The sequence below is a fragment of the Olea europaea genome, chromosome 21, assembly GCF_002742605.1.
Source record: "Olea europaea var. sylvestris chromosome 21, O_europaea_v1, whole genome shotgun sequence".
Classification (NCBI taxonomy): domain Eukaryota; kingdom Viridiplantae; phylum Streptophyta; class Magnoliopsida; order Lamiales; family Oleaceae; genus Olea; species Olea europaea.
The window spans coordinates 17,032,496-17,044,127 of NC_036257.1; the positions used below are offsets into that span (position 1 = coordinate 17,032,496).

The following is an 11,632-nucleotide window of genomic DNA, read 5'->3' on the forward strand; positions in this document are numbered from 1 at the left end:
TCAACAAATGGTAAAAATAAATGTGTCTTCACATAAGGAAGTAGGTCAACATAACTAAATTACTTGTTAATATAATTTAAAATAAAAAAAGAAACATTGGATTTATAATTCTCTTGATAATAGTAGAGTCGGATGGATAGTTCATACAAGAACTAGAAATTATATATAGTGTTCATTTTGTGTGAAATATTATTCTTTAGGATTGCAGAGTGATGAGGAACAATTAAAAGATAATATCATAATAAATATCAAAAAGAGGAGACATAAGAAAGATTTACAAAAAACGCGAGTAACTTTCAGTTCAATTTGGCCAACATTATCAAACTTTCGGGGTCAAATTCCATCATTTAAGGTCATTTTAGCATTTTTTATTCCTTCTTTTGGGTCAGTTTTATCAATTTTCTAGTTTTATTATGATTTGTCTGCAGAGTTAGAATATCGATTTGATTATGATTCATTTTGAATCTTTAAATATGTGTTAAGAGTTTGAAAATCCTACATTCATTTTTTATAAATAATAATTTAGTTTTCCCGTTATTTGGTAGATTTCATTATTTCTCATGTTTGTTCGAGCAAAATTCGATGTCCTTGATCATGACATAGAGTACTTGTAAACATAATTAATTTAATAAGTAAGCCCATGTTTGGTGTGAATTAAAATTAAAATTTTAATCTAAATTAAAGTCAACATTTAATTTCAATTATATGTTTCATAGAATCCATAACTTTTCAACTAAATAGTTTATGGTATTTGTTAAAATCTACTAAAAAACTAATTTAATCCCCACCAAAAAAGGAATGATTAATTTACTCCCTTTCTTGCACCTATTGTTGCAATCTCCGCAGTGCTTTTTGTGGAGCGAAGGATTGATACACTATCCTTCGCTACAAATTTCAGAGAATTTGCATTTATTCCCACATTTGCCACAATTCAGTCTATCTTTAGCGACATTAACACATTTTTTATGCAATAATCTGGTCCAGGACTGCCCTTGATTCGACAAATTCTATGATCGTTGTTGCGTGTCATTGTGACACGTGATTTTTGAGCAAGAAAATGGCTACAACCCACGAAGTGATGAGAATACTTCGTTTTTCATGTTTTCATTGTTGCGTTCCTCGAGGATGAGGATCATTTATCTTCTGCTGATGCTACTGAATGTTGAAATGTTGTTCAACATTCAAGAAAAAATGAAGTGGGATGAATAAATATGAAGAAAAAACCAAAAAACAGTATTAGAGGTAAAACCTTGTTCAATGCTGTCGCATAGATTTATACTATACAGTCGCATGGCCTATTGCAGGGAATTCTGGGGCCTCTTTGGGTTGTTCTAAACTATCGCATAGATTTATACTATGCAGTCGCATAGTTATACAAATTGACTGTTGGAGGTCGATTTCCTACCGTCGCAACTCTGAATTGTGGTGGCTTTTCAACCTATTTTGGCACCAATTCGTGCACATTGGTGGTGGGCTATATATAGGTGATGCATTTCAAGCAAAAAATAAGTTAGAAACATTTGTGATCTATATTCATTCTAATATCAAAGATCAAATTCTTGATTCACGTTCATACTCTTTTCTTCATTTTGTTCTTAAAGTTTTGGAGGTTCACACTTGTACTTTAGTGCTAGATCCTTTACAAGGCTTGATATAATCCTACAAATCGTTTGCCAAAATCCTTAAGCATCTCAATCAATCTCGAGAGGAGGTAAATATAGTTTGAGAATAACGATTACGCGTTCGAGCCTTCGATCTTGTTCTTATAAAGTTTCTGGTGTTAATTATTTTTGTTGTTGCATTATTGTGATATTATTCTTATCTCTACTCCATTTCTCCTCCATATTTTCCAACACTGAAAGATAACGGCTAAGACAATTACCAATATTACCAACAAGAAGAAAACCTGCAAAGATTTCTTGGTTTCTTGTGTTCATTAATCTTAATTGATTTTATGATGAATGAGAATGAGATTACAAGTGCAGAATTTACATATCTATCTTTTTCTGGGTGGTCTTGATTCAAGTGACTGCTTCAAGTTTACTGTAAGATCTTCTTGTGCGGAAGGAAAAAGTTGAGTGGAGATGAAGAAAGTCGCAAATTACCAGAGGATCCGTACCTCCATTTTGAAGGAAACAACAAAAGAATTTGAATACTTAAGAACTAACCTTGGGAACTTGTATATCAAATTAAGTCCTAATTTCTTCTTCTTTCGGGAGCAATAATAAATACTATGAAATTACAAGACTAACAAATGAGACACATAGACTTATAGTGGCTTGTCCTCAAGGTGAGGGTTGCGTCCAGCCGCCCACTAGTCACTGCAGGTTTTTCACACGCCTCGTATTCAATATAGACGCCCTAAAATAGTTTATATTGTAGAAGTATTAAAGCGATCCAATACATGTATGGAATATCCAATATAGTCCTGGTCAATTTACGGTCGAGGATAAGTGCACAGTATAATTAGACTCTATAAGTCCAAAATTTTGTGCATTATTCTAAATCCATGCTGAAGCATATGCAATAATGTTGGTGAAACATGAGCGAAAAAATACTTCTTTAATGTGGTGATGCTATTATTTCTATTTGAAGAAGCCAAACTTGGGTACGGGTAAAGGAGGGATTTCTATGAGATAGTTACTACTGAATTTGGAAACAGAAGAAAAAATGAAAAATGCTGCTGAAGATTGGAATAAAATTTGATTGTGTTATATAGTAAAAAGAGTAGTTGAAAAATGCTTCCCTGGTCTAATAAGCAAGGGATATATTCTTACTAAGCCAATGGTATTTAAATATACCAAAATTTGCCGTGCAAATGAAAATTTTGAGCTGTGCACTTTACTTTATGCAACTATTTGGAATCTGATAGTTTTGCTCACAGATTTCAAAAGGCAAATATAGTACCATAATAAAGATTAATAAGAGACTAGTATCTATGATTTCCCCTTGTCTCATAACGTTGTGTATAATCTGGTACTCACCTTTTCTCGCTGCCCAAACCTCTTCACTCGATGAAGAGTTCATTCTCACGAATTCCACTAAAAAGTCCCTTCATAAGGAAATTCAACCTCAAAAGCGGGAGGAAAAGAATTCCATCGTGCTTGAGAGCCCGAATGATGGAGGGACAAGTGACCTAGTTAGGCTTTGGAGGGCTGGACACTTATCTCATCACCATCGACATTTAAGAACTGTAAGAGCTTGAACATTACTTCTTATTTTTGCCTCTATGTGATTGTAGATTCAGTCTTGAGTCTTACATTTTATTATAAGTCAAATTATCTGATATGACCTTATGACAGACTCATGGAACTGTAAACATTATTGGATGGGGAATTCTTTTGCCCATCGGAGTGATAATCGCTAGGTACTTCAAGAAAGTACCATTGAAGGGAAATGACTGGTACTCTCTTCATGTTGTGTCTCAATTATCAGGCTTTCTTCTGGGCACAGTTGGATGGGGACTTGGTTTGGCCATAAAAAATGCAGCTAAAGAAACCAGAATGAGTACACATGGGATTCTTGGTACCATAATATTTGCATTCGCCGCATTGCAAGTAAGAACAAAATTATCTTTCTGCCACTCCAAGCCATAGATGTTTTCCAAAATTCGCAGGCAGTCGCTGAACTTGTAGAGAAATCTCAGTTTGGTCATTATACTCGTACACGTTACTAATGCCCAATGAGATCTCGCTCCAAGTTCAGTGGATTTTACCCGTTGTAAGAAACGAAGCCCTTAGCTTACATTTAATCAGTTGTTAGCCTTATGTTTGCAGCCAAATGAAGGACATGAACGTCGCAAATACTGGGTGATATATCATCGTATCATAGGGTATGCCCTGATTGTTGTTATTACAGCAAATATATTTGAAGGGATGAACAATCAGAATCCTGCAGCACTCAAAAAATTCAGATGGTTTTATGGAGTTACAGTGGGGGTTCTGTCTTTCACTGCCCTGGCTCTTGAAGTCAACAGATGGATTAATTAGATTCATCTACATCTGGTTACTTTAAGCAGCCCACAAATTCTTGAGGATTGTTCTCAATGCATCTGTTTGTTCATTTCTCCTTCCCCTGTTTCTGGAGGTTTTTCATTCTAAAATGCTGTCAATAAAACTCCACCATGATCATCATTTGACTGGTAAGAAGGGGTATGCCCCTCTTGGATTGATTCAACATTCAAGAAAAAATGAAGTGGGATGAATAAATATGAAGAAAAAACCAAAAAACAGTATTAGAGGTAAAACCTTGTTCAATGCCATCGCATAGATTTATACTGTACAGTCGCATGGCCTATTGCAGGGAATTCTGGGGCCTCTTTGGGTTGTTCTATGCTATCGCATAGATTTATACTATGCAGTCGCATAGTTATACAAATTGACTGTTGGAGGTCGATTTCCTACCGTTGCAACTCTGAATTGTGATAGCTTTTCAACCTATTTTGGCACCAATTCGTGCACATTAGTGGTGGCCTATATATAGGTGATGCATTTCAAGCAAAAAATAAGTGAGAAACATTTGTGATCCATATTCATTCCAATATCAAAGATCAAATTCTTGATTCACGTTCATACTCTTTTCTTCATTTTGTTCTTAAAGTTTTGGAGGTTCACACTTGTGCTTTAGTGCTAGATTCTTTACAAGGTTTGATATAATCCTACAAATCGTTTGCTAAAATCCTTAAGCATCTCAATCAATCTCAAGAGGACGTAAATATAGTTTGAGGATAACGATTACGTGTTCGAGCCTTCGATCTTGTTCTTATAAAGTTTCTGGTGTTAATTATTTTTGTTGTTGCATTATTGTGATATTATTCTTATCTCTACTCCATTTCTCCTCCATATTTTCCAACACTGAAAGATAACGGCTAAGACAATTACCAATATTGCCAACAAGAAGAAAACCTGCAAAGATTTCTTGGTTTCTTGTGTTCATTAATCTTAATTGATTTTATGATGAATGAGAATGAGATTACAAGTGCAGAATTCACATATCTATCTTTTTCTGGGTGGTCTTGATCCAAGTGACTGCTTCAAGTTTACTGTAAGATCTTATTGTGCGGAAGGAAAAAGTTGAGTGGAGATGAAGAAAGTCGCAAATTACCAGAGGATCTGTACCTCCATTTTGAAGGAAACAACAAAAGAATTTGAATACTAAAGAACTAACCTTGGGAACTTGTATATCAAATTAAGTACTAATTTCTTCTTCTTTCGGGAGCAATAATAAATACTACGAAATTACAAGACTAACAAATGAGACACATAGGCTTATAGTGGCTTGTCCTCAAGGTGAGGGTTGCGTCCAGCCGCCCACTAGTCACTGCAGGTTTTTCACACGCCTCGTATTCAATATAGACGCCCTAAAATAGTTTATATTGTAGAAGTATTAACGCGATCCAATACATGTATGGCATATCTAATATAGTCCTGGTCAATTTATGGTCGAGGATAAGTGCATAGTATAATTAGACTCTATACAGTCCAAAATTTTGTGCATTATTCTAATGCCATGCTGAAGCATATGCAATAATGTTGGTGAAACATGAGCGAAAAAAAGACTTATTTAATGTGGTAATGCTATTATTTCTATTTGAAGAAGCCAAACTTGGGTACGGGTAAAGGAGGGATTTCTATGAGATAGTTACTACTGAATTTGGAAACAGAAGAAAAAATGAAAAATGCTGCTGAAGATTGGAATAAAATTTGATTGTGTTATATAGTAAAAAGAGTAGTTGAAAAATGCTTCCCTGGTCTAATAAGCAAGGGATATATTCTTACTAAGCCAATGGTATTTAAATATACCAAAATTTGCCGTGCAAATGAAAATTTTGAGCTGTGCACTTTACTTTATGCAACTATTTGGAATCTGATAGTTTTGCTCACAGATTTCAAAAGGCAAATATAGTACCATAATAAAGATTAATAAGAGACTAGTATCTATGATTTCCCCTTGTCTCATAACGTTGTGTATAATCTGGTACTCACCTTTTCTCACTGCCCAAACCTCTTCACTCGATGAAGAGTTCATTCTCACGAATTCAACTAAAAAGTCCCTTCATAAGGAAATTCAACCTCAAAAGCGGGAGGAAAAGAATTCCATCGTGCTTGAGAGCCCGAATGATGGAGGGACAAGTGACCTAGTTAGGCTTTGGAGGGCTGGACACTTATCTCATCACCATCGACATTTAAGAACTGTAAGAGCTTGAACATTACTTCTTATTTTTGCCTCTATGTGATTGTAGATTCAGTCTTGAGTCTTACATTTTATTATAAGTCAAATTATCTGATATGACCTTCTGACAGACTCAAGGAACTGTAAACATTATTGGATGGGGAATTCTTTTGCCCATCGGAGTGATAATCGCAAGGTACTTCAAGAAAGTACCATTGAAGGGAAATGACTGGTACTCTCTTCATGTTGTGTCTCAATTATCAGGCTTTCTTCTGGGGACAGTTGGATGGGGACTTGGTTTGGCCATAAAAAATGCAGCTAAGGAAACCAGAATGAGTACACATGGAATTCTTGGTACCATAATATTTGCGTTCGCCGCATTGCAAGTAAGAACAAAATTATCTTTCTGCCACTCCAAGCCATAGATGTTTTCCAAAATTCGCAGGCAGTCGCTGAACTTGTAGAGAAATCTCAGTTTGGTCATTATACTCGTACACGTTACTAATGCCCAATGAGATCTCGCTCCAAGTTCAGTGGATTTTACCCGTTGTAAGAAACGAAGCCCTTAGCTTACATTTAATCAGTTGTTAGCCTTATGTTTGCAGCCAAATGAAGGACATGAACGTCGCAAATACTGGGTGATATATCATCGTATCATAGGGTATGCCCTGATTGTTGTCATTACAGCAAATATATTTGAAGGGATGAACAATCAGAATCCTGCAGCACTCAAAAAATTCAGATGGTTTTATGGAGTTACAGTGGGGGTTCTGTCTTTCACTGCCCTGGCTCTTGAAGTCAACAGATGGATTAATTAGATTCATCTACATCTGGTTACTTTAAGCAGCCCACAAATTCTTGAGGATTGTTCTCAATGCATCTGTTTGTTCATTTCTCCTTCCCCTGTTTCTGGAGGTTTTTCATTCTAAAATGCTGTCAATAAAACTCCACCATGATCATCATTTGACTGGTAAGAAGGGGTATGCCCCTCTTGGATTGTGTTCATGCTGAATCTGATTAATGTAAGTTTCAAATTTTAGTTTAAAAAATCATTATCCTATTTTGACTTAACTAGATTCTTAAAGTAGCCTTGTGTTTCTTATAGAAAAAGTTTATCTATGTAGACTGCTGATCGTAAGAAAAAATTAAATGGCATTAATAGACAAAGATTACCCGTAACTCATCTATTCAAAATGGTTACCCACCATTATTGGAGTGAAATATGTTATTTCCACTTGATGGAAATTGCCAAGTGTTTTCGACGGAAATCAGAAATGGCACCTTGACGATGCGAAGTCTTGCCAAATGGATAAATTAGGCACGTTGACAACATTTCAATTCGAGAAAACCTAATCGTGCCTTAATTTTGACAAAAACGTTCACCAAAAGCCCCAGATATAGAAGAAAATCTCATTATTGAAGAAGAATTGTTGGACAGAGAGGAAGAGGGACCACATGGAGGTAAATTTTTATCTGTTACGATGGTTACGATAGAATCTGTACCTTTTTTTTATCTGGGCATAAATTAAATGGGGTTTTTTATTATTATTTTCTATACGATTTATGTCATTTAGTATTGGAATATTCGTATGTTTAATTTTCAATTAGAAGTTATCAAAAATCCTAAGTTTTTCCAATGCAGCCATGAACTTGAGGATGAAGAATTGGTTCCTCCTGAATGCTAATTGAGTGATTCAGATGATTACCGGAACGATGATGGTTTTCAGTACGACAAGAATGCACCAGAACGTGTTGCTGTGGAATTGAATGCAGACCCTAAAGGAAGGACATTGATGAATCTTCGCAAAATGAGGTTACAACTTGGTGAAAATTTAGTTTTAGGCCAAATGATTATTAGAGAAGAGAACACGGGGAGAGTAGACTATGAATGGAGGATTTGTGTCTCATGGAATAAGAAGAAGTGTGCCAAATTTATAGACGAAAGGTCAACTTCTTGATTGGAAGTATAAACTGATTAGGAAGGTTGAAGTTGACAACAAACAAAGTTACAGAATGGAGGGCTAGAAGATATGCTAGGATATTGATATAGGATTCTAATGGACGGCTCGTTTTGAAGTTCGATTCCTGCATTATAGGCTGGATTCTTCAATGAATGGTTTAGTATTTTGATTATTTGGTTAGTATAGTCTTCTTGTGTAGGACTGTTACAATTCAAATGGTTGCTTATTTTGAATAGGTATTTTGCATTTTTTCCTCAGAATTTTCGTGTGAATACTGTGGATTTTATTGTGTTCACAAAAGTAACAGGTACTTATTGTGCATACTATCTGTTGGATGTGGAATGATGTGAATGGCACAATTTGCCTTAAACTGGTTCTTGTAATCTCATGCAGACGATGTGAACTCTGGTCTGATGGTTTTGATTTGCTGTGCACCTTGGCCTCTCTAATTGCTGGTGGTTAGAGGATTTGCTGTGTACTTTGTATATGCATTATGTTCGGTTGCATTGGCGGCCTTGACTATGGGCGGGATAGGCAATTGCCTAAAGCCCTTTTTTTGTGAGGGTCCAAATTATGTAAGGTTAATTGGTTAGTTGAAGAAAACGAAAATTATGTTTGTGAAATTCTTTAAAATAGAATTATTATGTGTAAACACAAGAAACTAATAAAAATCAAAAATAAAAAAAATCTCTAGAAAAAACATATAAGTGGCATAAAACTCATCACTTATATTTATTATCACATAAATATATCACAAACATTACTCTATCTCTCTCTTTCTAAGCAATTTGACCATTTATCTTTAAAACATCCATTTTTCTTTTCTTAACCAAACAAAAGGTCTCTCCGTCTATTCAAATTCCATGTCCAATAGTCACTCGCCATAATTTTTTCAACCAAATAGGAAATAAATTATCTCGCTCTAAATTAAAATTTTTGAGATTCAATTTAGCGGATTGATCTAGTTTCACTGTCATTGTTATATCCTTATATTTCTTTCTTTCTCTCTTATCTTCAAAACATATGCTAGAAAGTATATAGAATATTGTTATTATTATTGTTTTGCTTTAGTCTCATGATAATAACTTTTTTAGATATTTATTAAAGGTATTTTGAATTTAATAATTCTTTGTCCATCATTTTCATTTTAATTTCTTAAGAATAAATATAAAAATTGAAGCTCATTTGTATTTGATCGTCATTTTTATTATTTTGTTACACTATCTCTTGCAATCAACGTTCTCTAATTTTGTACATAAATCACTCAAATGCATATTCAATTTTGTTAGAAATAGTTGCAGTAAGAAGACGATTAAAGAAACGAACAGACTCCTTTGTCATTGCATTGTAACTTTGTTTGCCATATATACTACACATAATTTGCATTGCGAGTTGAAATTTGACATTTAACCCCTGTTTGATAACTATTATTTCAAAACTTTTTTTTTCTACATACTCATTTGAAATAACACATTTACACAATAAAATATTTTGTACGTAAACCCACAACATTTCTCTATTTTTTAACCACACAATCTCTCAAAAAACCTATTCAAAACTTTATCTTTCCTAATTAATGGTTGTCAAACAAAGACTTTGTTATTTTCCTCTTTAAATTTTGGAGCTATATTCATTCTTCATACTTATATTAAAACTCTCCATAAAAATGCTCAAGTGAGAATAGGGTGACTTTTCTTCAATATGGCACCGTATTAAAAGTTGGCATAAAGTCCCAAAATATCAGGACCGGCCCTGTTTGGTTGTTTCTTTGTATATGATAGTTTTTGACACAGAACAAAAATGTGAATAATAATAATAATAAAAGGGTTTTGTTTGTAACATATGAACGGGTATTTCTTGAATTTCGTTCGAACGGATGTGAGAAATAGTGAAATTACCAAATAACAGAAAATTAAAATATAATTATTCATAAACAGCTATGGGGTTTTCAAATCCTTAACACATATTTAAAGGTCAAAACGAAACTCTAATTCGGTAAATAAATCTTATTAGAACTAGGAAACTGCAAAAACGACGAAAATACTTTTAAACTAACTCAAAACGGAAAAACACTGTGACGAACCCATAAACGATGGAATTTGACTTTGAAAGTTTAACTATGTTAACCAAAGGCCACACCTCAAAAAAATTGTAGAGAACTAAAAAAGGTTTCCAGATTGTATTCGCTCATGTAACTCTATGCAGCCTGAAGGGATTCGACCCAGTTCAATAACCATTTTGACTATGCTCACAGGGGTTTCTAACAATGCCCATGCCGATATTTTGCGTTGTTATGTGATTGAAACAGGTTTTCAGTGTGAGTTAATCTTGATGAATTGCATGCTGAGTGCGTATGTAGGCCATCTCCAATGCTTTTCCCAAAACACCAAAATACACCAAAAAAAGGTGCAAAACAACTCCAACGCAACAACAAACTTTGCACCATTTTGGTGCAAAGGGTCCAAGTCCAAAGTCATTTTTACCATTCATTTTTCATTTTACAAATAAATCGATTTAGGGGATTTGTGTCATTTGTGCTATATAATGTTTAATACAATAAATTATTATTATTATTATTATTATTATTATTATTATTATTATTATTATTATTATTATTATTATTATTATTATTATTTAAAATAAATTTTAAATGTAAAAAATAATAATTAATTAATTAATTAAAATCGAAGTTCTACAATCAAAGTTTGCAATAATGAAAGGACCGCAAGGTTTTGTGAAAAAACAAGTATTACATGATATCATGACTGCATGTATAATCATGCATAAAATGATTATCGAGGACAAACGTAATGTTGATGCACGAGTTCGAGAATGGAAGAAAGCGTCAAGTCCGGAAGTTGAGTTGGTTGAAGACGAAAATCAACGTTTTCAAAAATTCATTATTCATCATGAAAAATCAAGGATAAAGAGGCTCACATTGAACTTCAAAATGTATTAATCAATCATTTATGGGAAGGAGCTATGAACTCCAAAAATTTAAATTACAATAATATTTCCACTTCATAATATCATAATATCCAAATTCGAAATGCATTGCACTATTTTTTAATGGCATAATTTAATATTTTCATTTTTGTAGTGTTTTTACTAATTGTGCTATGTTTTTATATTTATTAATGAATTTAATCTTTTCCTTAATTTAACGTAATTATTTATTTGGTAATTTATGTATTTATAAAATAATTAAATAAATAATATTTCAAATTAATAAATTATTAAGAACAAAAAAAAAGAAGAAAATGGTTAAACAATATTCATTTGGTATAAATTTGGTGTAATGGTTGGAGATAAATTTTAGTTTGGTGTAAAATAGTGCAAATTTTGGTGCAGCGCTGAAAATGGCCTAAATGGGGAAGAGTAGGAGACGCCAGGACAATATTTGATTCGTTTGAGGACAAAGATATTGTTTCTTGGAATAGCTTGATGAATGCCTACTCTGTGGTAGCAAGGGAATGTTAGCAACGTCTTAAAGCTTTTGC

At 33.7% G+C, this 11,632-nt stretch overlaps 2 protein-coding genes across 5 annotated transcripts; both read left to right on the forward strand.

The window, feature by feature from the left end:
* Positions 1-2,850: 2,850 nt before the first annotated feature.
* On the forward strand, positions 2,851-4,158 carry LOC111370329 (cytochrome b561 and DOMON domain-containing protein At5g35735-like). Of its 2 annotated transcripts, none has more exons than XM_022992002.1 (3): positions 2,851-3,193; positions 3,303-3,557; positions 3,756-4,158. In XM_022992002.1, exons 1-3 carry the CDS (start codon positions 2,939-2,941, stop codon positions 3,987-3,989), a joined length of 744 nt encoding a protein of 247 aa, XP_022847770.1. In that variant the 5' UTR covers positions 2,851-2,938; the 3' UTR covers positions 3,990-4,158. The 2 variants fall into 2 exon arrangements, with proteins under 2 accessions (XP_022847770.1, XP_022847771.1); XM_022992003.1 differs by having other exon boundaries at positions 2,852-3,193; positions 3,777-4,158.
* Positions 4,159-5,849: 1,691 nt separating this feature from the next.
* LOC111370948 (cytochrome b561 and DOMON domain-containing protein At5g35735-like) lies at positions 5,850-8,564 on the forward strand. Of its 3 annotated transcripts, none has more exons than XR_002698524.1 (4): positions 5,850-6,193; positions 6,303-6,557; positions 6,777-7,632; positions 7,814-8,564. XR_002698524.1 is itself a non-coding variant. In XM_022992851.1 (3 exons), exons 1-3 carry the CDS (start codon positions 5,939-5,941, stop codon positions 6,987-6,989), a joined length of 723 nt encoding a protein of 240 aa, XP_022848619.1. In that variant the 5' UTR covers positions 5,850-5,938; the 3' UTR covers positions 6,990-8,564. The 3 variants fall into 3 exon arrangements, 1 of the variants encoding a protein (XP_022848619.1); XR_002698525.1 differs by having other exon boundaries at positions 6,777-7,141; XM_022992851.1 differs by having other exon boundaries at positions 6,777-8,564.
* The last annotated feature ends 3,068 nt before the right edge of the window (positions 8,565-11,632 follow it).

Excerpts from the sequence above, each read along its gene's own strand:
- LOC111370329 (XM_022992002.1), top strand. The coding sequence starts at position 2,939 with ATGATTTCCCCTTGTCTCATAACGTTGTGTATAATCTGGTACTCACCT. Across the intron at positions 3,194-3,302 it reads ACCATCGACATTTAAGAACT|ACTCATGGAACTGTAAACAT; the intron begins GTAAGAGCTTGA and ends ACCTTATGACAG. Across the intron at positions 3,558-3,755 it reads TTGCATTCGCCGCATTGCAA|TTGTTAGCCTTATGTTTGCA; the intron begins GTAAGAACAAAA and ends ACATTTAATCAG.
- LOC111370948 (XM_022992851.1), top strand. The coding sequence starts at position 5,939 with ATGATTTCCCCTTGTCTCATAACGTTGTGTATAATCTGGTACTCACCT. Across the intron at positions 6,194-6,302 it reads ACCATCGACATTTAAGAACT|ACTCAAGGAACTGTAAACAT; the intron begins GTAAGAGCTTGA and ends ACCTTCTGACAG. Across the intron at positions 6,558-6,776 it reads TTGCGTTCGCCGCATTGCAA|CCAAATGAAGGACATGAACG; the intron begins GTAAGAACAAAA and ends TTATGTTTGCAG.